The 26,726-nt window shown below is 46.3% G+C and overlaps 1 protein-coding gene across 1 annotated transcript; it reads right to left on the bottom strand.

Annotated features, from left to right (window-relative positions):
* Window positions 1-1,884: 1,884 nt before the first annotated feature.
* On the bottom strand, window positions 1,885-22,204 carry ATP6V1B2 (ATPase H+ transporting V1 subunit B2). Its single transcript, XM_064731215.1, has 14 exons — window positions 22,049-22,204; window positions 19,893-19,948; window positions 18,834-18,932; window positions 16,619-16,712; window positions 16,446-16,523; window positions 13,671-13,810; window positions 13,465-13,566; window positions 12,370-12,467; window positions 10,848-10,971; window positions 9,684-9,834; window positions 6,337-6,419; window positions 6,150-6,254; window positions 4,482-4,611; window positions 1,885-3,335 (listed from the first exon to the last, which is right to left on the bottom strand). The coding sequence occupies exons 1-14, from the start codon at window positions 22,155-22,157 to the stop codon at window positions 3,199-3,201; spliced, it is 1,506 nt and encodes a 501-aa protein (XP_064587285.1). The 5' UTR covers window positions 22,158-22,204; the 3' UTR covers window positions 1,885-3,198.
* Between the last annotated feature and the right edge of the window lie 4,522 nt (window positions 22,205-26,726).

The following is a 26,726-nucleotide window of genomic DNA, read 5'->3' as shown; positions in this document are numbered from 1 at the left end:
TGGGTTTGGGTTGTTCATTCCTGGGTTTGCCATTCCCAAGTTTGGTTTGGTCATTGCTGGGTTTGCCACTCCTGGGTTTGGGTTGTTCATTCCTGGGTTTGTTCATTCCCACGTTTTCCATTCCCAGGTTCAATTTGTTCATTCCTGGGTTTGTTCATTCCTGTGTTTGGTTTGGTCATTCCTGGGTTTGCCATTCCCAGGTTTGGTTTGGTCATTCCTGGGTTTGCCACTCCTGGGTTTGGGTTGTTGATTCCCGGGTTTGTTCATTCCAACATTTTCCATTCCCAGGTTCAATTTGTTCATTCCCGGGTTTGTTCATTCCTGGGTTTGGGTTGTTCATTCCCGGGTTTGGTTTGGTCATTCCTGGGTTTGCCATTCCCAAGTTTGGTTTGGTTTGGTCATTGCTGGGTTTGCCACTCCTGGGTTTGGGTTGTTCATTCCTGGGTTTGTTCATTCCCACGTTTTCCATTCCCAGGTTTGATTTGGTCATTCCTGGGTTTGCCATTCCCAGGTTTGGTTTGGCTATTTCCTGGGTTTAGGTTGTTCATTCCTGGGTTTGTTCATTCCCACGTTTTCCATTCCCAGGTTCAATTTGTTCATTCCTGGGTTTGTTCATTCCTGGATTTGTTCATTCCTGGGTTTGGTTTGGTCATTGCTGGGTTTGCCATTCCCAGGTTTGGTTTGGCTATTTCCTGGGTTTAGGTTGTTCATTCCTGGGTTTGGTTTGGTCATTCTTGATTTTGCCCGTTCCTGGGTTTGTTCATTCCAGGTTTGATTTGTTCATTCCTGGGTTTGCAATTCCCAGGTTTGGTTTAGCCATTCCTGGTTTTGTTCATTCCTGGGTTTGGGTTGTTTTTTCTTGGCTTTGTCACTCCTGGGCTTCCCATTCCCAGGCTTGGTTTGGGCATTCCTGGTTTTATTTCTGGGCTTGCCCATTCCCAGATTCGCCATCCTTGGCTTTACTTTGGCCATTCCTGGTTTCACCCATTCTCGGGTTTGTTCATTTCTACATTTGCCATCCCTGGGTTTGGTTTGCTCATTCATGGTTTTGTTCATTTCCAGGTTTGACTTGGTCATTCCTGGTTTGCTCATTCCTACTTTTGTTCATTCTTGGGTTTGCCCAGGCCATTCCTGGTTTTGATTTGCCCATTCCTGGTGTGGTCATTCCTATGTTTGCCCATGCCTGGGTTTGGTTTGCCCATTCCAGGTTTGCCCATTCCTGGGTTTGGTTTGTTCATTCCTAGGTCTGGTTTGGTGATTCCTGGGTTTGATTTGCCCATTCCTGGGTTTGGTTTGCCCATTCCTGGGTTTGATTTGCCCATTCCTGGGTTTGGTTTGGTGATTCTTGGGTTTGATTTACCCATTCCAGGTTTGCTCATTCCTGGGTTTGATTTGCCCATTCCAGGTTTGCCCATTCCAGGGTTTGATTTGCCCATTCCAGGTTTGCTCATTCCTGGGTCTGATTTGCCCATTCCAGGCTTTGCTTTGCCCATTCCTGGCTTTGCAGGGCCCTGTGCAGGCTCAGTCTGTCCCCCCCTGGGCCGGGGTCTCTCCTAACCCTGCCCAGGGTGATGAAGGGGTGGGCTCCCTGACTGACCCCCACACCCAAACCCCCAGCCCAAATGGGGCCTGAGCTCATTTTCCAGGAGTTTGAGGTTCCCAAGCCTCCCCCAGCAGAGGGAGGGAGGGAGGTGAGCACAGAGGGATCACATTCCCTGCACATTCCTGCAAAGCCTTTCCCCGTGACTGGGGCTGAAGGTCAAACCCTCCTCCTCCTCCTCCTCAGGGACAGTGTGGGGGTGGCTCCAGTGACCCTGAATCCACACTGGAGCTGCTCCATTCCCATTCCCAGCAACACCCCAAGTGAATTTTCACCACCAAAGCTCCCGTTTGTTTAACACCTTCCATATTTAATTTATTTAGAGATTTCTCTACATTAAAGTGTTTTCATGCCAAGGCTTCTGCCCTCCCATCCTGACCTCAGGAAAAAGAGACTGGACACAGCTTTGGGTGGAATGCACTGGAATCAGGTCGCTGCTGCAGCCACAGAGAACACGGGACAAACCAGAGAACTGCACAGGGGACGTCAGGGAAAGCTGGAATTTGCACATTCCAGTCATGTTAGCACCTTCCCAGACACTGCAGGGAGGTGCAACATGCTCTGCTGAGCCAGCCCAGGGCTCAGACTACAGGAAAGCCTGGAAAAAGCAAGGAATTGATGGAATTGTGCCAGCAGCAGCAGCAGCAGGCCCAGAGCCTCGGCTGAACCCGTTGGAAAAGGAACAACACGGAATTGCCCAGCCAGGACTGCAGAGTTTGGGAATGCTGAGGCAAATCTGTGCCTGGAGTGCAAACCACAACAGCTCCAGCCATGGCACACCTGGAGCAGGTTGGAAATATCCCTTCTCACATTAAAAGCTGCCTTTTCTATCAACTCCTGTTGCCTTGTGTGTGCAGGCCATGGTTTAAAAGCTGAGCTCACACCAGCAGACCTAGGCCAGGTTTTAGGTTGGTTTTCAGCTCTCAGGATTCCCCTCAGCAGCAGCACAAAGCCTTGAGCCACCAACAGCTGTGGTGACAATTCTGAGCCCAAACTGAGCTGCTGGTTCTGTTTGGCATCTCCAGAATCCAACCAAAAGAGGGCGAAGGAGGAAATTTACTCTGCAAACTTCAATTTAAAACCTGCAGTTCAATAATTAAGCTTTACCCTGCTAGTTTCAGGTAGCACCTCAGTGGCTTTTGTCCTCTGAAAGGACAAGGACTTTGCCACCTTTGCTGGAAGTGTCACCTCCACATCCTTTCAGAATGTGCAGCCCTGGTTACAAACCTGCATTTTTCACCAAGGAATGTTGTCACATTTGTTGCCACCAAGGAATGCAAGTCACATTTCTTCTTTTATGTTTTCTAACCCACAGTTTCAAAGTGAAGATTTGCAATTTCTGGTCACGCTCAGAGCCTTGAGAACCCCACAAAAAGCTCATTTCAAAGCCCAAACCTCATGGTGGCTATTGCACATTTTCACAGCATCCTCCTGGAGATGCAGCCTGTTGGGAGAAGGGATAATTTTCCAAACTGCTCTCAGTTGGGAACACCGCCACAAGTGTCACCTGCTGCTGGGTGGAGCTGGGAGGGCGACAGGGAAACACCAACACATGGAAAAGGAAACCAAACCACAGAGCAGGGGCACGAGGAGCCGGGCTAGTGCTTGGCATCCCGAGGGTAGAACTCAGCCAGGGTGCTCTGGGGGATCCTCTTGAGCATCTCCTTGGGGAAGATCCTGAGCAGCTGCCAGCCGATGTCCAGCGTCTCGAACACCGTGCGGTTCTCGTAGGGCCCTGCGGGGACATGTTGGGAATTTAGCTGCTAGAAAATGGAAAAGTACAAAACCATGGCTAATTCCAAGTCCTGCACCTGTGTTGATAGCATGTCCTTGGGCCTAGCTGTAGTGTGATAACAAACAGTGAAAGAGACATTAAAAAAGAGAGATGTAATCCCTAAGGAATGAAGATGAGTTAATGCTATAGTTTAACCAACAGATTGCTTGGCTTACAAAATATTCATAAGCTTATTATTTGCTGTACAAGTGTTTGATACTTTCTTTAATAAACTGGACCAGAAAGACCTGAGGGACCGGACCAGACCTGAAAGGCATGTGATGAACCAAGTGGTGTCCTGGTCCCCTTCCTTTGACAGGGACACGAGGGGCAGGAGTGCAGAAGGAGGCATATGTGGCTCGAAGTTTAGAGTCTGACTAGCTGAGGGCGAAAGGCCGACGCCCCTCTGCAATTCCTGGCCAGCGCCCTTCGGCGTCTGAGGGCCTCGGGCTGTGCTGGCTGCGGACTGGCTCACACCGCTGGTATAGGGGAGGAACGGAGCTGACCATTTCCCGGGGGTTAAACATCGGAGCTGACCATTTCCCGGGGGTTAAACATCGGTTTATTGAAGGTGTTGCGGGATCCAAACGCGGGGAAACCAACCGGGAAAAAGTTCTTTCATAGGGGGTGAAACAGGATTATAAAGAAGGGGGGTGGGTACAGGCGGAACCAATCGGGAAAGGTGAGGGGATGAACTTTACAGAACTGACACTCCATGGAGGCCAATAATCAAAAGGTAAAGGAGGTGTCCTGGGACCCCAGCCAGCCACCATCTCCAGAGAGGAGAAGGTTCTCGAAACCTGGGAGGAGAAAGGGGGTGATTGACTGGGCCCAGGGAGGAAACAACTTTCACTTATAAGGGAAACCAGGGGAGGAGCAATTACATATGGGCAACTATGAATAGCGGTTACCATAGCAACTTAGCTGACGGGCTAGCAGTGGCGGGAAAAACTGGGGGAACGAAACCATTTTACACATAATAGGGGAGAACAATACATAAATTGGGGGAATAACACAAGAAACTTAACAACACACTACAACACAGGAGTGGCACAAGGAACACCCTGGCGTGGTCCCTGCCCTGCTGGGAGCTGCTGCCAGCCTTACCCTGAGCGATGAAGTTCTTCTCAAACTTCTGCAGGAACTCCAGGTACAGGAGATCATCAGAGGTCAGCGCTTCCTCGCCCACCACGGCCTTCATGGCCTGCACGTCCTTGCCGATGGCGTAGCAGGCGTACTGGGGGGAAAGGGGGCTCAGGGAGCCTGGCAGGGCCCTCAAACATCATCATCATCATCATCACCTCATGCCACCCCTGCCACGCCAGGGACACCTCCCTCTGCCCCAGATTACCCTAACCTGGCACTGCAGGGATCCAGGAGCAGCCAGGGATTCCCAATTCCCAATATCCCATCCATTCCCTGTGTCCTGTCCCTCCATCCCTCATCCCAGCTCTCCTGGTGCTCCTCTGGGAATTCCAGCCCAGGAATTCCTTCCCAATATCCCATCCATTCCTGTCCTCTGGCATTCCCTGTGCTCCACTCCCTCCGTCACTCATCCCCAGCTCTCCTTGTGCTCCTCTGGGAATTCCAGCCCAGCAATTCCCAATATCCCATCCATCCCTGCCCTCTGGGAGTGGGTTCCATTCCCTGTGTCCTGTCCTTCCATCCCTTACCCCAGACCCTTCCCAGCTCCCCTGGTGCTCCTCTGGGAATTCCAGCCAGGAATTCTTTCCCAATATCCCATCCATTCCTGTCCTCTGGCAGTGGGTTCCATTCCCTGTGTCCTGCCCCTCCATCTCTCACATCCCCAGTCCCTCCCCAGCTCTCCTGGTTCTCCTCTGGGAATTCCAGCCAGGAATTCCCAATATCCCATCCATTCCTGTCCTCTGGAAATGGATTCCACTCCCCATGTCCTGTCCCTCCATCCCTCATCCCAGCTCTCCTGGTGCTCCTCTGTGTCCCCACCCAGCCAGGAACTCCCAATTCCCAATATCCCATCCATTCCTGTCCTCTGGCATTCCCTGTGCTCCACTCCCTCCATCACTCATCCCCAGCTCTCCTGGTGCTGCTCTGGGAATTCCAGCCCAGGAATTCTTTCCCAATATCCCATCCATTCCTGTCCTCTGGCAGTGGGTTGGAAGCCATTCCCTGTGTCCTGTCCCTCCATCCTTTGTCCCCAATCCTTCCCCAGCTCTCCTGGTGCTCCTCTGGGAATTCCAGCCCAGGAATTCCTTCCCAACATCCCATCCATTCCTACCTTCTTTAGTGGAAGCCATTCCCCCTGTGTTCTGTCCCTCAAACCTTCATCTCCAGTCCCTCATCCCAGCTCTCCTTGTGCTCCTCTGGGAATTCCAGCCCAGCAATTCCTTCCCAATATCCCATCCATCCCTACCCTCTGGCAGTGAGTGGGAAGCCATTTCCAGTGTCCTGTCCCTCCATCCCTCATCCCAGCTCTCCTTGTGCTCCTCTGGGAATTCCAGCCCAGCAATTCCCAATATCCCATCCATCCCTGCCCTCTGGCAGTGGGTTCCATTCCCTGTGTCCTGTCCCCAATCCCCTCCCCAGCTCTCCTGGATCCCCTTCAGTCCCTGGAATTTGCTCTGAGCTCTCTCCATGTGAACGCCCCCAGCCTGGCTGTCCCCTCCTCTGGAATCATCCACAATTCCCCTTCAAACCCAAACCCTCTCACTCAACACTCAGCCAAGGCTTAGTGAAAGCAGCCTCAGGAATGTTCTGGATGCCTCAGCTGGGCAGCCCAGGGGGTTTGGTACCCACCAGCTGGTTGGACACATCAGCGTGGTCCTTCCTGGTCATCCCCTCGCCGATGGCCGACTTCATCAGCCGGGACAGGGAGGGCAGGACGTTGATGGGAGGGTAAATCTGGGGGAGAACACCCAGAATTAACAGGAATCCTTCAAATTCAGAATAACCCAAAGCACCTTGAGAGCAGCAGGGCACACACCTGCCTGTTGTGCAGCTGTCTGTCCACGTAGATCTGTCCCTCAGTGATGTAGCCAGTCAAGTCAGGGATGGGATGAGTAATATCTGTGAAAAAAAAAAAAAAAAAAAGAAGTTTTGAAAATTTTCAGCCTTTTTATATCCATTTTAGCACTGAGCTGCAGCTTTTGGTTGCCAGGTGACTTCAGCAATTATTCCCTCCACAAATCCCAAGTGTTCATGGATCAGCACCAAAGGGCAGAACATTTTTAGCAGAAAGCACCAAAACCTGGAACAGGAAGGAAACCTAAAGGCCCCAGGATTGCTGTGCTGCTGGGTGACCCCAAAGCAGCTCTTGGAGATTTATTTCACACCCAGGATAGCTCAGCTACCTCAGAAGGCATAAAATCAGCAGGATGGCTTCTGTGGTGGTGTTAGAAACAAAAAGATTTTAATAAAAGGCAAAATAATAAAACTCTGCATTTACAGAGAAAAACTGAGCCAGGTGCCAGAGGTTCTTCCTCCTGGCAAAGCACCTCACAAAAACAATTTGTTTCCATGTTCTCTTCTTTTTCTGTAAATTGCCCAGGTGGGACTTTTTGGCTTTGTCCAATTGGGAATCTTAAATTTGAGGTGAAGTCCCCTAGGTCCTATAAGATGCCTTTTTCACCTAAACTTTTAAACTTCTTTCCTTTTTGAGGGGACAAAGGACAGTTCTGTCACTCTGTCAACAAGAGGCACATTCCCACAGGGACTCAGCAATTAGCTCTCCTTAAATTTGAGGTGAAGTCCTGAGACTTCAGAACAAACCCAGGTCCTATGAGAGGCCTTTTTCACTTAAACCTCTAAACTTCTTTCCTTTCTAAGTGGACAAAGGAGAATTCTGTCACTCTGTCAACAAGAGGCACATTCCTACAGTGAATTCCTACAACCAATTAGCTATCCTTAATTCTGAGCTGAAATCCCCCAAGCCTATGAGATGCCTTTTTAAACTCATCGAGGAAAGAAACTTCTGAGCTTCTTTCCTTTTTGAGGGGACATGGGACAGTTTTGACACTCCATCAACAAGACCCACATTCCCACAGTGAATCCAGGCACAATCCTACAGTGACTGAGCAATTTGCTCTCCTTAAGTTTGAGGTGAAATCCTGAGACTTCAGAACAAACCCAGATCCTATGAGAGGCCTTTTTCACTTAAACCTCTAAACTTCTTTCCTTTTTAGGGGACCAAGGACAGTTTTGACACTCCATCAACAAGAAGCACATTCCCACAGTGACTCAAGGCACATTCCCACAGGGACTCACCAATTTGCTCTCCTTAAATTTGAGGTGAAGTCCTGAGACTTCAGAACAAACCCAGATCCTATGAGAGGCCTTTTTCACTTAAACCTCTCAACTTCTTTCCTTTTGAGGGGTCAAAGGACAGTTTTGTCACTCAGTCAACAGGAGCCATATTCCTACAGTGACTGAGCAATTTGCTCTCCCTAAATTTCAGGTGAAATCCCCCAAGCCTATGAGAGGCCTTTTCCACCTAAACCTCTCAACTTCTTTCCTTTTTAAGGGCAAAAAAGACAGTTTTGACACTGCATCAACAAGAGGCACATTCCCACAGTGACTCAAGGCACAATCCTACAGTGAGTTCCTACACCAATGTGCTCTCCTTAAGTTTGAAGTGAAATCCTGTGACTTCAGAACAAACCCAGGTCCTGTCAGAGGCTTTTATCACCTAAACCTCTAAACTTCTTTCCTTTTGAGGGGTCAAAGGACAGTTTTGTCACTTAGTCAACAGGAGCCACATTCCTACAACCAATTAGCTATCCTTAATTCTGAGCTGAAATCCCCCAAGCCTATGAGATGCCTTTTTGACCTAATTGAGGAAAGAAACTTCTGGGCTTCTTTCTTTTTTAAGAGGACAAAGGACAGTTTTGTCATTCTGTCAACAAGAGACACATCCCCACAGTGAATTCCTACACCAATTTGCTACCTTTAAGTTTGAGGTGAAATCCTGTGACTTCAGAACAAACCCAGGTCCTATGAGAGGCCTTTTTCATGGAGGAAAGAAATTTCTGGACTTCTTTCCTTTGTGAGGGCAGAAAGAACAGTCACTCCATCAACAGGAGCCACATTCCTACAGTGAATTCCTACACCAATTTGCTCTCCCTAAATTTGAGGTGAAATCCCCCAAGCCTATGAGAGGCCTTTTCCACCTAAACCTCTCAACTTCTTTCCTTTTTAAGGGCACAAAGGACAATTTTGTCACTCAGTCAACAAGACCCACATTCCCACAGGGACTCGAGGCACAATCCTACAGTGAGTTCCTACACCAATTTGCTCTCCTTAAGTTTGAGGTGAAATCCTGAGACTTCAGAACAAACCCAGGTCCTATGAGAGGCCTTTTTCACTTAAACCTCTAAACTTCTTTCCTTTTTAAGGGGACAAAGGACAGTTTTGTCACTCCATCAACAGGAGGCACATTCCCACAGGGACTCCAGGTACTATCCTACAGTGAATTCCTACACCAATTTGCTCTCCCTAAATTTGAGGTGAAATCCCCCAAGCCTATGAGAGGCCTTTTTCACCTAAACCTCTAAACTTCTTTCCTTTTTAAGGGCACAAAGGACAATTTTGTCACTCTGTCAACACGAGGCACATTGCTACATTGAATTCCTACACCAATTTGCTATCTTTAAGAGTGAGATGAAATCCTGAGACCTCAGAACAAACCCAGGTCCTATGAGAGGCCTTTTTCACCTAAACCTCTAAACTTCTTTCCTTTTTAGGGGACAAAGGACAGTTTTGTCACTCTGTCAACAGGAGGCACATTGCTACATTGAATTCCTACACCAATTTGCTATCTTTAAGTGTGAGATGAAATCCTGAGACCTCAGAACAAACCCAGATTCTATGAGATGCCTTTTTCACCTAAACCTCTAAACTTCTTTCCTTTCTAAGGGCACAAAGGACAATTTTGTCACTCCATCAACAGGTGGCACATTCCTACAGTGACTCAAGGCACATTCCTAGAGGGACTCACCAATTTGCTCTTCCTAAATTTGAGGTGAAATCCCCCAAGCCTATGAGAGGCTTTTTTCACCTAAACTTCTAAACTTCTCTCCTTTTTGAGGGACAAAGGACAGTTCTGTGACTCTGTCAACAAGAGGTACAATCCTACAGTGACTCACCAATTTGCTCTCCTTAAGTTTGAGGTGAAATCCTGAGACTTCAGAACAAACCCAGGTCCTATGAGAGGCCTTTTTCACCTAAACCTCTAAACTTCTTTCCTTTCTAAGGGCACAAAGGACAATTTTGTCACTCCATCAACAGGTGGCACATTGCCCCAGTGACTCCAGGCCCATTTTCCCAAGGCCTCACCGTCGTTGGGCATGGTGAGGATGGGGATCTGGGTGATGGAGCCGTTCCTGCCCTCCACACGCCCGGCGCGCTCGTAGATGGTGGCCAGGTCGGTGTACATGTAGCCAGGGAAACCTCGGCGCCCAGGCACCTCCTCCCGAGCTGCTGACACCTGCAGGAGCCACAAAAATGTGAAAAAAAATGAGGATTTAATTATTAGCTTTTGGGAAATATTCAAATGAATATTATATGTGTTGGGTTAGAAAGTTATGCTGTATTAATTCTCTTAAAAATATAGTTTTAGGTGAAGAGAGGAATGGTGGGTTTGTCTTTGCAAACAAGTTGTTTGGGAGATAAAACCAGCACTGGGAAATAAAAGAAACAATGGGAAGGATTCCACTGATTGATGAATGGAAAAAGAGATTTGCTTTTATAAATGAACTTTAGGTTTGCTGATAAATGAAATTAGACATTGAAAGATGAAAGAAACAATGGAGAAGAAAAAGTCTGTAAATTCTGAAAGAATTAAAAATTAAAAGGGAGAAAGAAATCTTCAAGAAATCTTCAGTATCAGGTGTATTGAGGAGTCTGAACCTCTCAAGTGCCTCAGCTAATGGGGAAAAACCCCTAAATTCATTAAGAATTAAAAATGAAAAGGGAGGGTTATGCATTAGAGGGGAATCTTTGGGATCAGGTGTTCTGGGGAGTCTGAACCTCTCAAGTACCTCAGAAATGGGGAAAGAGAGAAGGGAAATGTGGCTGGAAATTGGGATGAAAAGGGAGGCTGCATCCCAGGTTGCTCCAACCCCCATTAATTAACACCTTAAGGGTGGCTTTGTGACAGGACAAGGCAAATCCAGAATTAGGGTATCAAACTCCAGATTCATGGAATTATGGGGTGCTTTGGGTTGGAAAAAAACTTAAATGTCATCCAGTGCCACTCCTGCCATGGCAGGAACACCTCCCACTGTCCCAGGCTGCTCCAAGCCCTGTGTCCAACCTGGCCTTGGACACTTCCAGGGTTGGAATCACCACCAGTGAAATAAATCCCAGCCAAGCAAGGATCAGCTAAAATCCTCACCGGCTGCTCCCAACCATCCCAATGAACAGTTTGGATCCTCACTTCCCAGCACCCCTTTCTGCCATCACCCCCATTAATTAACACCTTAATGAGCACGCACACACCTCTCGGAGAGCTTCAGCATAGGAGCTCATGTCTGTCAGGATGACCAGCACGTGTTTCTCACACTGGTAGGCCAGGAACTCGGCCGTGGTCAGCGCCAGCCGGGGCGTGATGATGCGCTCGATGCTGCAACACAAAGCTGCTGTCACCTGCAGGGACACCTGAGCCACACCTGGGGCTGCCAGGCACCACTGCAGCTCCAGTGCTGCCCCTGCAGCTCCAGCATTGCACCTGCAGCAGCTCCAGTGCTGCCCCTGCATGTACAAGTGTTGGGGGGTAGCACGGTTGGGATGGATGGAGATGAGAGATCTCTGAGGCCAGGTCAGGAATTTGGGGTTATTGCAAAGGGCCCTGCTGGGAGCTGCCAGGCACAGCTCAGAGGAGGCCCGAGAGATAGAGAGGTGAAGAGGATGAGAAAGAAATTTCCCATTACAATAGAATAAACCTTCTTCTGGTCATCAAATTTGGGGTTATTGCAAAGGGCCTGGGTGCAGGGGCCTTGTTTGGAGCTGCAGCCACAGCTCAGAGCAGACCAGAAAGAGAGAAAGAGAGGTAAAGAGAGTGGTAAAGAGGATGAGAGAGAAAATTTCCCATTACAATAGAATAAATCTTCTTCTGGTCATCAAATTTGGGGTTATTGCAAAGGGCCTGGGTGCAAGGGCCTTGTTTAGAGCTGCCAGGCAAGCTCAGAGCAGCCCCAACGAGGGAGAGAGATAGAGTGTGGTAAAGAGAGAATGAGACAGTAAAAGAGAGGATCAGAGGGTGAGGTTCCTGTTACAGTACAATAAATCTTCTTCTGGTCATGGAATTTGGGGTTATTGCAAAGGGCCTGGGTGCAGGGGCCTGCTGGGAGCTGCCAGGCACAGCTGAGAGCAGGCCTGAGAGAAGGGTTGAGAGGATGAGAGGGTGAGAGAGTAGAAGGGGTAAGAGCTAAGAGAGCGAAGTTCCCATTCCAATACAATAAATCTTCTGTGTTGAATATTCTCATTCTCACTCACCAATCCAGTACAAGACACAAATCCTACAGCATTTCCATACAGCCTATAAGAATCATTACATTACCATATTGTGTTACATTTTAAACCCTAAAAACTCCTCTTTGGGCCACTTCTGCCAAGCTGTAGGGTCTGCTCTGACCCTTGGAGCTGTCTGCAAGCAGAGGGTGTTGTTCCATCAAAAGGGGATCACCTTCAGCCAGCCACACCATTGTTTCCCAGTTGTTCAGTAACTGAGGGATCTCAAAGCTTGCTTTCATTTCAATCTCACTTATAGTTTCCATATTCTCCAAATCTTTTGCCAGGCAATCATATTGATGAGGCTTTTATATTTCATCTTCTTCAACACCTGCAGCAGCTCCAGCACCATTGCACCTGGAGCTCCATCAGAATTTCACTTCCAGTGCTGCTGCCACAAACCCCCACCCCACAAGTGGCACCTGCACAACCCCCCCAGAAGGCTCCAAGCCCCCCAGAAGGCTCTGTGCCCCCCAGGTGTCTGTGTGCCCCCTCAGGGGGTGCCACTCACGTGGGGTCGTTGGCCAGGTTCAGGAACAGGCACACGTTGTCCATGGAGCCGTTCTCCTCAAAGTCCGACTTGAAGAACCGGGCGGTTTCCATGTTCACCTAAAGCACAGCTCTGGGTTGGACCTGGCACATTCCCCAGCCAATTAAGGGTTGATGAGCTCATTAATAACCCACAGCAAAGATCTCCAGCCATCAGGTTCCTCTACACTGCCAGAGTGAGCAATTCCAGGCTGCAGATCAAGTCTGAGGTGTTTTATCCTGACCAGCCAGGCTTTGTTGGGATCATGGGATGGTTTGGGTGGGAAGGGACCCCAAAAACCCCTCTGTGGGAATCCACAAAATCAGAGGGTTCTGGGAAAGCTGCAAAGGCCTCAGAGGGAGCAGAACTGTGATTAGAGCTAAGCAGCAGCCATGAGATTGGTCAGCAGAAAAATTATTAAACTGCAGAAAAGCAAGGACAAATAGAACAATGGGCTGTGTATTAATGCTTGGCTAGAATAACTCTCTAAGGTACAGAAAAGTTTATCTAGAGAGATATTAGGAAGGTTAAAGATTAATAATGGAGCTCTGTGTGCTGAGGCTCACAAGCAGGGATTGTATTTGAAATAAGCAAACATTGTTTAACCAAAGGTACCTGTGCTGATAGTGGTTGGATAGAACTACTGTCAATGTGCTTTTGCTTTGTGTGATTGGTCAAAAAACTTATAAAGTGAGTTGTAACATTAAATTCTGGGTCTGCTGGCTGGGATGTGAGCTGGTGGCATCTTCCCATTGTCATAACCATGGAATGGGAGTGATGCAGGAAAATCAAACAGCTCAAGGCTCGTTCCACAGCAGCCCTGTCCCTTTTGTGATCAGCCACCCTGCAGTGCCATGGGCAGGGACACCTCCCAGCACCCCAGGGTGCTCCAAGCCTCACCCAGCCCTGGGGCAGCCACAGCTCCTCTGGGCAGCCTGGCCAGAGGCAGATCCAGCCCCTTTGGGGATTTTCACCCATTCTTTAATTCCGCACACACAAAAGCTGCTCAGGCCTCAGCCAGGCTCAGAATGTCTCTGGTTCCTGCAGCCCCAGCTTCCCCCAGCTCTGTGGGCTCACCCCCATGGCAGCAAAGACGATGGCAAAGTTCTCCTCGCTGTAATCCATCACATCTTTGGATTTCTTCACCAAGCCGGCCTGGCGACAGATCTGAGCCGCGATCTAGGCAAGAAACACCCCAAGGTTTGCACCTGATGCTGTCCCACAGCCCTGAATTTCATTTATTTTGGCTCCCAGCGGGTTTAGAGCAGCTCTGAGGGTCTCACCTCGTTGTGGGGCAGCCCAGCAGCTGAGAAAATGGGGATTTTCTGGCCCCTGGCAATGCTGTTCATGCCATCGATGGCAGAAATGCCAGTCTGGATCATTTCCTCCGGGTAGATCCGGCACTGGGGGTTGATGGGCTGCCCTGTGGGATGGTGGAGAGAACACAGAGTTACTCCCTGGACACTCAAAAAGCATCTTTCAAATCTTCTGCTCCCTCATCTCCCTGCACTTGGGTAATTTAATTAGAATTTGGTCCTACATTTACTCAAAAATGAGATTAAACCCCAATATGACACCAACAGATCTTCACCTGCACCTGCTCACACCTTTCAAGACACTCATGTCAGTGGTAAAAATTATTTAAAACTCTGCCAGGTTATCAGAATTTTACCTTTAGGTGTTGTAGAATTAAGTCTACAAATAACAAAGAGTATCTTTAAAGTACTGCAGAAAATTTCTTGGATAATTTAATTAGAATTTGGTGCCATACTCAAAAATGGGTACAAACCCCACTGTGACACCAACAGATCTTCATCTGCACCGGTCACACCTGACCTTTCAAAATTCTGCTCTTAAATGTTCATTTCAGTGGTAAAAATTATTTAAAACTCTGCCAGGTTATCAGCATTTCACCTCAAATAACAAAGAGAATCTTTTAAACATTGCAGGAAATTTTCTGCTCCCTCATCTCCCTGCACTTGGGTAATTTAATTAGAATTTGGTGCCATACACATACTCAAAAATGAGATTAAACCCCAATATGACACCAACAGATCTTCACCTGCACCTGGTCACACCTTTCAAGACACTCATGTCAGTGGTAAAAATTATTTAAAACTCTGCCAGGTTATCAGAATTTCACCTTTAGGTGCTGTAAATTAAGTTTACAAATAACAAAGAACATCTTTCAAATATTGCAGGAAATTTTCTGCTCCCTCATCTCCCTGCACTTGCATAATTTAATTAGAATTTGGTCATACATATACTCAAAAATGAGATTAAACCCCACTGTGACACCAACAGATCTCAGCTGCACCGGTCACACCTGATCTTTCAAAATTTTGCTGTTAAATGTTCATGTCAGTGGTAAAAATTATTTAAAATTCTGTCAGGTTATCAGAATTTTACCTTTAGGTGTTGTAGAATTAAGTCTACAAATAACAAAGAGTATCTTTAAAGTACTGCAGAAAATTTCTTGGATAATTTAATTAGAATTTGGTGCCACACACAAACTCAAAAATGAGATTAAACCCCACTGTGACACCAACAGATCTCAGCTGCACCGGTCACACCTGACCTTTCAAAATTTTGCTGTTAAATGTTCATGTCAGTGGTAAAAATGATTTAAAACTCTGCCAGGTTATCAGAATTTCACCTTTAGGTGTTGTAAATTAAGTTTAGAAATAACAAAGAACATCTTTCAAATACTGCAGAAAATTTTCTGCTCCCTCATCTCCCTGCACTTAGGTAATTTAATTAGAATTTGGTCATACATATACTCAAAAATGAGATTAAACCCCACTGTGACACCAACAAATCTCAGCTGCACCAGTCACACCTGATCTTTCAAAATTTTGCTGTTAAATGTTCATGTCAGTGGTAAAAATTATTTAAAATTCTGTCAGGTTATCAGAATTTTACCTTTAGGTTGTAGATAACAATAGTAATCTTTCAAAAATTGCAGGAAATTTTCTGCTCCCTCATCTCCCTGCACTTGGGTAATTTAATTAGAATTTGGTGCCACACACAAACCCAAAAATGAGATTAAACCCCACTGTGACACCAACAGATCTCAGCTGCACCGGTCACACCTGACCTTTCAAAATTCTGCTCTTAAATGTTCATGTCAGTGGTAAAAATTATTTAAAACTCTGCCAGGTTATCAGCATTTCACCTCAAATAACAAAGAGAATCTTTTAAACATTGCAGGAAATTTTCTGCTCCTTCATCTCCTTGCACTTGGGTAATTTAATTAGAATTTGGTCCTACATATACTCAAAAATGAGATTAAACCCCAATATGACACCAACAGATCTTCACCTGCACCTGGTCACACCTTTCAAGACACTGCTGTTAAATGCTCATTTCAGTGGTAAAAATTATTTAAAACTCTGCCAGGTTATCAGAATTTCACCTTTAGGTGCTGTAAATATTAAAAAAGAACTTAAAATGCAGAAATTTTGTCCTATCTCGCCTTGATAATTTAATTAGATTATGAAAATAACAAAGATCTGCACACATCCTTTCAAATTTTAATGCAGTGGAAAATTTTCTCTGCTCCCTCAATCTCACCATGCACTTGGGTAATTTAATTAGAATTTGGTGCCATTCACATACTCAAAAATGAGAATAAGCTCCTCCCAAGTTAGATCTTGTGTTGTAATATATAACAATAGTTATATATTAGTTATATATTATAAATAGTCATATATTATACAATAGTTATAGTATTATATTAAATAGTTTATTATACATAGTTATATATTAGTTATATATTATAAATAGTCATATATTATACAATAGTTATATATTAGTTATATATTATAAATAGTTATATATTATACAATAGTTATATATTAGTTATATATTATAAATAGTAATATATTATACAATAGTTATATATTAGTTATATATTATAAATAGTTATATATTATACAACAGTTATATATTAGTTATATATTATAAATAGTTAATTCTTGTGTTCAAAGATATAAATTCAGCTGGAACACACCAGGTTTGATTTTATTCCCCCTCAGAAAAAATAATTAAGAACAAACCCATAATGTCCAGGAAATCCTCAGCCAAGACAATGGGACCTCTGTCTATGGGTTTTCCTGACCCATTGAACACTCTGCCTATAGGAAAGAGCAAGAAAAATGAGAATTTTTGTGAAAAGCAGCTGATTTTGGATAAATCTGTTCAGTGCTGACATGCACAGGTAAATGCTCACCAAGCATGTCCTCTGACACCGGGGTTCTCAGGATGTCCCCAGTGAACTCACAGGAGGTTTTCTTGGCATCAATCCCTGAAGTGCCTTCAAATACCTGCAAATGCAGCAGAAAAAATAAAAATAAAAATAAAAATAAACCACAGGACAGGAGTTTTGTGCTTCACCAAGTAAATCCTGAGTGCTGCTTCACCTCAGGGCACAAAGCAGGAGCTGCTCTGAAAGAGTTGGTGGAAAACACCACAAAAAAATCTTGGTTTAAAACAAAAAATCCTGAATTTTATCAGCAACAACCACCAAACCTGGTGCAATTCCTTGGAGGTCAAGTGGCAAGTTCTTCAGATTCAATAATGTGAAAAAGAAACAGATTTTTAGGAGAAATATTTAAAATATCAGCATGGGGATGAACTGGAATGCAACAGTGCAAATTCCAGGGGATTCCTTTAATCCAGCAGCAAAGGAATCCAGAAGGGGTGGAAATAAATGGAAATAAATCCAATGGGGGTGGAAATAAATGGAAATAAATCCAGTGGGGTGGAAATAAATGGAAATAAATCCAGTGGGGGTGGAAATAAATGGAAATAAATCCAGTGGGGTGGAAATAAATGGAAATAAATCCAGTGGGGGTGGAAATAAATCAAAGGGGGATAGAAATAAATAAAGGGGAAGTGGAAACAAAAATGTCATTGTGCATGAAATTTCCTCAAATTATCAATGCCACCTGCACTGGAACAAGGAGGTGATTTTTGGTTTCCATTGAAAAAGAACAAATCTCCAGCCAGGTTTGATTTGGGGCTTATCTTGATTAATTAATGATGGGAAAGAGCTTCCTAAAAAATGCTAAATTCTATCAGCAACAGCCACCAAACCTGGTGCAATTCCTTGGATCTCAAGTGTTTCTCCCTGCCAAACTCTTCAGAATCAATTATGTAAAGATTTTTAGGAGAAATATTTAAAATATCAGCACGGGGCTGATCTGGAATCCAACACTGCAAATTCCAGGGGATTCCTTTAATCCTGGAGCAAAGGAATTCAGTGGGGATGGAAATAAATGGAAATAAATCCAGGGGAGATGGAAACAAAAATGTCACTGTGCATGGTCAGAAATTTCCTCAAATTATCAATGCCACCTGCACTGGAACAAGGAGGTGATTTTTGGTTTCCATTGAAAAAGAACAAATCTCCAGGCAGGTTTGGGGCTTATCTTTTAAAGGGATTCCTTTAATCCAGCAGCAAAGGAATTCAGGGGGTTGGAATAAATACAGGGGGGATGGAAATAAATCCAGAGGGGTAGAAATAAATGCAGTGGGGTGGAATTAAATCCAGGAAGGTAGAAAGAAATCCAGTGGGGATGGAAAATAAATCCAGTGAAGATGGAAACAAAAATGTCACTGTGCATGGTCAGAAATCTCAAATTATCCACCTGCACTGGAACAAGGAGGTGATTTTTGGTTTCCATTGAAAAAGAACAAATCTCCAGGCAGGTTTGGTTTGGTTTGGGGCTCATCCTGATGAATTAATGATGGGAAAGAGCTTCCTAAAAAATCCTAAATTCTATCAGCAACAAGCACCAAACCTGGTGCAATTCCTTGGATCTCAAGTGTTTCTCCCTGCCAAGTTCTTCAGATTCAATCATGTGAAAAAGAAACAGATTTTTAGGAGAAATATTTAAAATATCAGCATGGGGCTGATCTGGAATCCAACACTGCAAATTCCAGGGGGTTCCTTTAATCCAGCAGCAAAGGAATTCAGTGAGGATGGAAATAAATCCAGTGGGGTAGAAATAAATGCAGTGGGGTGGAAATAAATCCAGGGGAGTGGAAATAAATCCAGTGGGGATGGAAACAAAACTGTCACTGTGCATTTCCTCAAATTATCCTGATATTTAAAATATCAGCACGGGGCTGATCTGGAATCCAACACTGCAAATTCCAGGGGATTCCTTTAAACCAGCAGCAAAGGAATTCAGGGGGTTGGAATAAATACAGGGGGGATGGAAATAAATCCAGAGGGGTGGAAATAAATGGAAATAAATCCAGGGGAGATGGAAACAAAACTGTCACTGTGCATGGTCAGAAATCTCAAATTTTCCACCTGCACTGGAACAAGGAGGCGATTTTTTGTTTCCATTGAAAAAGAACAAATCTCCAGCCAGGTTTGGTTTGGTTTGGGGCTCATGCTGATGAATTAATGATGGGAAAGAGCTTCCTGCTCCTACCTGAACCACAGCTTTGGAGCCGCTGACTTCCAGCACCTGCCCGCTCCTCCTGGTGCCGTCGGGCAGGGTCAGGTGCACGATCTCGGCGTACCTGGGGAACTGAGGGGGCACAGAGAGCAGGAAGGGGTGAAACTCCAGCCAGAAAACAAAAATCAGCACCCTCCCAACCTGGTTTCTTCAAAATTACTCTGTTTTTATGAATAATTTTATCATCTGAATCAAACTCCTGCTCAGGATGGGAAATTTCTAAAGTTAAAGGGATTTTTATGGGAATATTTGGATGGTTGGAGATGCCAGGATCAGGTCTAAAATCTCCAAATTGTGGCCTCTGCACAAAAGGAAAAACCTGCACAGCTCTGCCTGAAAAGAAGCCAGGAGTGTGCACAGCTTCCTTTTCCAGATGTGGAAACAGCAGGGTTGGGAGCAAAGCAAACAGCTTTAATTCAGCTTGGGAATTCACCAGCATTCCTGGTTTGGGAAAACCAAACTCTGCTTCCTTTCCTTCCCCAAGAAAGAAAAACTCAAACTCTGCTTCCTTTCTTTCCCCAAGAAAGGAAAGAAAAACCCAAATTCTGCTTCCTTTCCTTCCCCAAGAAAGAAAAACTCAAACTCTGCTTCAAAAACTCAAACTCTGCTTCCTTTCTTCCTCCAAGAAAGAAAACCTCAAACTCTGCTTCCTTTCTTTCCCCAAGAAAGGAAAGAAAAACTCAAACTCTGCTTCCTTTCTTTCCCCAGGAAAGGAAAGAAAAACTCAAACTCTGCTTCCTTTCTTTCCCCATAAAGGAAAGAAAAACCCAAACTCTGCTTCCTTCCTTCCCCAAGAAAGAAAAACCCAAACTCTGCTTCCTTTTTTTCCCCAGGAAAGGAAAGAAAAACTCAAACTCTGCTTCCTTTCTCCCTTTCCTCCTGCCTCAGATGAATTTCCCACTCCCCTTGATCCCAGTGGTCAGAAATGCACCAAAGTGGCTCTGGGGAGCTTCCCAGCAGGTGGATTTTACCTTTCCCAGCTTTTCCTGGCAATTCTCCCTCCAAAATCTCCATCAACAGCTGAGAATTTACCTTAACCTGGTCCAGGATAACCAGGGGCCCGTTCACACCCGACACGGTTTTGTACGCTGCAAAAACAACAGGGCAGGGTCAGGAACGGGAACTTGCTCAGGAACAGCCCAGACTTTGGGATCTGGATGATCCCAAATCCCAGTGGGATCATCCAGAGCCCAGCCAGGACCCCAAATCCCAGTGGGGCCACCCAGAGCCCAGCCAGGATCCCAAATCCCAGTGGGATCATCCAGAGCCCAGCCAGGATCCCAAACCCCAGGACCCCAAATCCCAGTGGGATCATCCAGAGCCCAGCCAGAACCCCAAATTCGAGGATCCCAAACCCCAGTGGGGCCACCCAGGACCCCAAATCCCAGCATCCCAAATCCCAGTGGGATCATCCAGAGCCCAGCCAGGATCCCAAATTCCAGGATCCCAAATCCCAGTGGGATCATCCAGAGCCCAGCCAGGATCCCAAATCCCAGTGGGATCATCCAGAGCCCAGCCAGGATCCCAAATCCCAGGACCCCAAATCCCAGTGAGGCCACCCAGAGCCCAGGCAGGATCCCCAATTCCAGGATCCCAAATCCCAGTGGGATCATCCAGAGCCCAGCCAGGACCCCAAATCCCAGGATCCCAAATCCCAGCAGACAGGAATGGGGAATAGGATTGGGAACAGGGAATGGGAACAGGACATAGGGAATGGAATTGGGAACAGGACATGGAGAAACAGGGAATGGGATTTGGAACAGGGAATGGGGACAGGACTGGAAACCAGGATATAGGGAATGGGATTGGGAACTGGGAACAAGACTGGGACCAGCACTGGGATCAGGAACAGGGAACCAGGATATAGGGAATGGGAACTGGGAAAGGGATTGGGATACAGGACACAGGGAATGGGGTTGGTAACAGGGAGTGGTATTGGGATATAGGGAATGGGATTAGAAACAGGGAATGGGGCTGAGATATAGGGAATGGGAACTGGGATAATCAAGAATGGGATTGGGAACTGGGATATAGGGAATGGGATAGGGAACAGGGAGTGGGGCTGGGATATAAGGAATGGGGCTGGGAACTGGGATATAGGGAATGGCATTGGGAAAATCAGGAATGGAACTGGGAATGGGAACTCAGATATAGGGAATGGGGTTAGTAACAGGGAACTGTATTGGGATATTAGGAATGGGACTGGGAACTGGGATATAGGGAACAGGATTAGTAACAGGAATGGGATATTGGGATATAGAGAACGGGGCTGGGATAGCCAAGAACGCGATTGGGAACCAGGATTGAGACACAGGAAACGGGGCCGGGAATGGGGCCAGGATTGGGGAATAAGAACAGGGAATAGGGCAATAGGAATCGGGAATGGGACCAAGATACAGGGAATGGGATTGGCAACAGAGAATGGGATATAAGGGAACGGGATAATCAGGAAGGAAGCAGGAATAGGGAATGGAAAAGCTGACCCTGGGTGAGGCATTTGATGTGGAAAGGCTGACCCTGAGTGTATTGTACCCCGTGACTGTCCCATGAGCTCTCCTTCCTCAATCGGCCTCTCAAGCAGACCCAGGGCAAACCAAAAGCAGCCCGGAACACTTCCCATTTTCCCAGTTCAGGGAAAATCCAAATCTCCACGGAAAATCCTGCAGTGCCCCTGGCCCCAGCCCTGCCAGCAGCCTCTGCTCCAGGCAAAGCCCTGAACTGCAGCGATGGGTTTGGCTCCCAAACGTGGCGGAGATTGCCAAGGATCCGTGACCCAGGAGCTGCTGGGCAGCCCCTGCAGCTCCCGGCGCTATTCAGGGCACAGGCAAAGCCATTTTATGTAATTGCAGCCACAAAAACTCATTCGCGTACTCTGATTTCTCCCCACTGCGCTGCCATAGAGCGATTTCACCAAAGCTCCGCATTTCCCCTTTTTCACCCGATTTCTCAATTTAGCGTTAAATACAGACTCCATCCCACCGCCAGCACTTCCAGTTCCCGGAACAAACCCCGGCTTTCGGGAGGGACACGGGCCGGGTTAATTACAGTGTTAATTACGGTGTTAATTAACCCGGGCTGTACTGAGGAGGTGGGCGAGCCGGCGCTGCGGCCTGCCCGGGCCCGGCGCTGCGGCCCCCGAGACGGGCGGATCCCCCCTCCCGCAGCCCCCCGGGTCTCCCCGCACTCACTGAGGCGCGGCTGGGACAGGAAATCGCGGGTCAGAGCCGCCGCCTGCTCGCGGGGCCCGCCGGGCCCGGCGCCGTTCACGGCCCCGCGCAGCGCCCGCACCGCCGCCATGTTGAACCGGCTGTTAAGGGGGGTGGCCGCGCATGCGCTGTTATAGCGGGCGCAGGGACACGCCCAGTGACGCACGGGACACGCCCACCGGCGGCGAGGGGCGGGGCCGGAGCTGTCCCAGGTCCTGAAAGGGGAAAAGGAAAAGGAAAGACAAAAAGGGAAGACAGAAAGGGAAAGGGAAAAAGGGAAAAGGAAGAGAAAGAGCAAGAGGAAGAGGAGGAGAGGAAGAGGGAAAAGAGAAAAGTAAAAGGAAAAGTACAAGGAAATAGGAAAGGGAAGGTGAAGAGAAAAAGGAAGAGGAATAGGAAAAGGGAAAGGGAAAAGGAAAATGAAAAGGACAAGGAAATTGGAAAGGGAAGAGAAAGAGGAAAAGGAAGAGGGAAAAGTAAAAGTAAGAGGAAGAGGGAAAAGGGAAAGGGAAAAGGAAAAAGACAAGGAAAATGAAAAGAAAATGGGAAGAGGAAGAAAGAGGAAGAGGGAAGAGGAAGGAAAAAGGTTAATAGATAAGAATAAAAAAATTGCAAAGTCAAAAGGGGAAAGGTATGAGTAAAAAAGGCAAGAGAAAAGAGGAAGAGGAAAATAAGGAAAAGGAATGAAGAAAAATTTAAAGACCATTTAAATAATAAGAGATAGAAAAATAGCAAAAAAAAAGAATAAAAAGCCCAAGGAAGGAAAAGGGAAGTAAAGTAAGGAAGATGGAGCAGTGAGACAGAACAGGTTGGGGTTTTAAATCAATTCCTCCCTCCTGCTGGCTCAGAACTGGAAATATTTGGGGAAAACATCTGCAAAGAGACCTGGGTGATCCTGCCTGGGGCAGCAAGGAGGCAGAGAGACAGAAAGCTCCCGAGGGGGCTGCAAGCAGAACAGATAACGCCACAGAAAGGGTTAGAGGCAGAAAAACAGGAGGGGAAAGGAAAAAAGGGGAAGGTGAAGGAGAATCGGGAGCCTTCTGTTGAGTTTGCAGGATCCCGAAGGAGGAACTGAGAATCTGACTCCATGTTCTTAGAAGGCTAATTTATTATTATATGGTATTTGTGGGGGCCTGAATATATGTTGTGTTGTAAGACCTGTGTGGGTCTGAGTTGCTCCAAACGAGCTGCAGCTGCAGGGTCCTTAGTTGGGCAGCAGCTGTAGCTCATGAAGGTAACTGAAATAAATAGGGGCTTGTGACTGTGGGTCCAAATCCAGAGCTGATGAACTAAAATAAAGAGATTGAGTTTCCATGTGTGTCTTGTGAAATCTCTGTGTCTGCTCAAGGTCAACTCACATAAATTGCTCTTACATTCAGAGGTTGTGTGTGGCTCTGAGCAACCTGGCCTTGAGGAAGGAATTCCTGCCCATGGCAGATGAGCTTTATGGTCCCTTCCAACCCAAACCATTCTGGGATTCTCAATTGAAATCTGTCATGACCCTTACCCAAGCGTGGCACAAAAGGCATTCTCATTATTGCTTCTGTTCCTTTGTAAATGAATCCCAGGATCAGTGTGGGTTTAGGATTAGAGCCTATTTATGGGGTTTTTTTTGGGATTTGCTAGTAAAGCAAACTCTCCCAAGACAGTAACAGTGAGGATTCAGCATTGAGGCAGTTTTACTTTCTGTAAAACTCTAAGTGAGACTGATTGCATGAGCATGAACTTTGCCCAATAAGTGTTTGTATTTGGGCCCATGTCAACAGAAATATGTCATGAAAAATAACAGCTGGATAAATTAGGCTCCAATAAAGTTAATTTTTATTCTCAAGTCAGTGTTTGTACCATGGGATCCACAGGACATACATGCTAACGTCTGACCTCAAACCTTCTTTGTAGTGACTGACAGCCTGGGGACAAGGAGAGATGGCACTTTGTGGGCAAACCATGACTTGGATTTTGTCCAGTTCAATGGATAAAACACTGGTTTAAGTTACTGAGCTTTCAGAGAGCAGGCGACTTTGGAATGAACACTGAATACATGACTGAAGACATGATCAGCATGGACAGGAATGAAGCCCACCAGCTCCAACGCTCACCTACAGCCACCAGTGCCTTGACAGAAGAGGTGGAGCATGAACTGTACCGGATGTGCTCTCTCAGCTGGGCGTCCTCAGGGCTGGTCCCGGGATCCGCTGGCAGAATGATTTTAAATGCAGAAAATGGAGAAAATGGAGGAAGCCTTAAGGATGATTTAACAGCGGAAGACTGCGACTTTTTCTTTGCGCCGCCGGAACCCACAGGGAGACCTTCTATTCTCCGCCTGTCCCAGAAAGAAAACTTGCCGCCAAAAAGTGGGGGAAAAGCGATGAAGGTAACCTTTCAAACTCCTCAAAGAGATCCTCACGCTAGAAAAATCCTGAGTCCTGCAATGACAGACAAACTTCAGACTTCTTTTGCACTGGACGACTGCCGTGAAGATGTGGCAGATGATGTTTTATTTGCACCCTCTGATAATGAGGAAATTGTTGAGTGGAGTGTGGTAGAAGATGGACCAAAAGTTCAAGAAGAGAAGCTGGGAGGTCAAGCAGAAACTAAACTTCCAGGGAAAAGAAAAAGAGAAGTGGAGAAGCAAATGAGCCCATCTAAAAGATCTCCAGCTAAGGTTGCTTCATCTCAAGATAATTTGGTCTCTACTGACAGCGGAAAAAAGTCAATGTCTGCAGAAGAAATTAAACCTAGTTGCCCTGGAATTGAAGGAACAGCAGCTGTTGCTGAACTTGAAGAGCTCTTCAGACTATCAGCAGAAGAGTTTGGAACGGTCCTAGACAACTATCTGGAACAGTTTGGGTCTTCATCATTCAAAGAATCAGCCTGGATGAGACAGTTGCTGTATTTGAAGCTTGACCCTCTGTTGAGAGACAGTCCAAGCAAACCACGGTACTATGATGGCACTATTGAATTAAGTAAGAGTATCATCACAGCTCCATCTCAACCTGGGCCTGTTGCTGATTTAAGTACAGTGCCTGAGGAAGCTGGAAAGCCTCTAGTGAGTCTTGAGAGTGACGAAAAACCAAAAGGACTAGATCTTCTGGGGACATTTACAACTTCTGCTGATCCCCTAATTTCAGACCCCCACATTTCCCCCCTTTTCTTTTAACAATTATACAATGACAATATACATACAGTCCCAGCTCTCAGCTGTCTTTAGATGTTCCAAGGCTCTTTTCCTTAAAGGTCATATTCTTACAGCTTTCTGCTGCTACAGCTCCTTAATTCAAAGGCCATATTATATTCTACAGTCCCAGCTCTCAGGCTGCCACAGCTCTCAGCTGTCCTATCTTCTATAGTCCCAGCTCTCTGGCTGATATTCCAAAGTCCCAGCTCTCAGGCTGCCACAGCTCTCGGCTGTCTGGGGGATTCCATACCTTCTTTCAAAGTTTGGTTGTGGGTTCTTCATCACACAGGGTCACCAGTTGTTGTAATCCTCACTGCAGTGTTGTTCTTGCCTCTCTGCTGGGGCTCTTCTCCATTCTCTGCAGCACAGTCCTTCCTGTCTTCTCAGGGGCTCCTCCTGGGCTCTCAACCCACCCCTATTTATCTGAGTTACCCTCATGAGCTACAGCTGCTGCCCAACTAAGGACCCACAGCTGCAGCTCATTTGGAGCAACTCAGACCCACACAGGTCTTACAATACAACATATATTCAGGCCCCCACAGGTATTATCTTATCTTACATTATATTATATTACATTATAATATATTAATTATGCTATACTAAAGAATAGAGAAAGGATACAGACAGAAGGCTAAAAGATAATAATGAAAACTATTGACTTTCTCCAGAGCCCTGACACAGCCTGACCATGGTTGATCATTAACGAAAAACGATTCACCTGTTGGAGAAACAATCTCCAACCACATTCCAAAGCAGCAAAACACAGGAGAAGCAATCAGATAATTATTGTTTTCATTTTTCTCTGAGGCTTCTCAGCTTTCCAAAGAGGATTTTTCCACAAAAAATGACAGTGGCAGCTCCACGCTCCCTCAGCAGATGGTGCTGCTGCCCTGCTGTGAAAAGTGCAGATTAAATTGCTCTGTGCAGATATTTACTATCTGTATTGATTATTAGTGCTGTGTTAACATTTTACTAGGATGATAAATGTAGTTTTGTGGTTTAAATGGAACTTTTGTAGTTAAAATAGGAACTATGTACATGGGATATTTTTTAAATGGAGGAATGTGGTACTTGCACCAGATAGCAGCCACAGGACACCTGAATCTTTCAGAGAAAATGAATTTATTGCTCCATTATCAGAAGAAATTAACTTCTTCCATTAACTCAGCTTTGCTTGCAGGCCAGCTGCCAAGCCCGTCCATATCGGAGGAAAGGTGAATATATTTAGGATTTATTCCCCCTCCCTGCAGTAAATCTCCGTGTCCTGCATGAAGGATGGCGTCTTCCTCTGAGGGAATGGCAGGGAATCTGCGTTTTCTCCCACAGCCCCAGAGAGTAGATTTAAACTACCCGAACACATCGCTGAGGGCGCCTCAGCGCCTCTTTGAGCGACGCTTTCGGGGCTCTCGGCCCTGAGGGGACGCGGTCGCCATGACAGCGCTCCCGCCCTCCTTCCCGCCCTCTTCCCCTCCCTCAGGGCCG

The sequence above is a fragment of the Zonotrichia leucophrys genome, chromosome 22 (genome assembly GCF_028769735.1).
Source record: "Zonotrichia leucophrys gambelii isolate GWCS_2022_RI chromosome 22, RI_Zleu_2.0, whole genome shotgun sequence".
Classification (NCBI taxonomy): Eukaryota; Metazoa; Chordata; class Aves; order Passeriformes; family Passerellidae; genus Zonotrichia; species Zonotrichia leucophrys.
The sequence above is the reverse complement of the archived record's forward strand: the minus strand, read 5'-3'. Positions and strand labels throughout refer to the sequence as shown.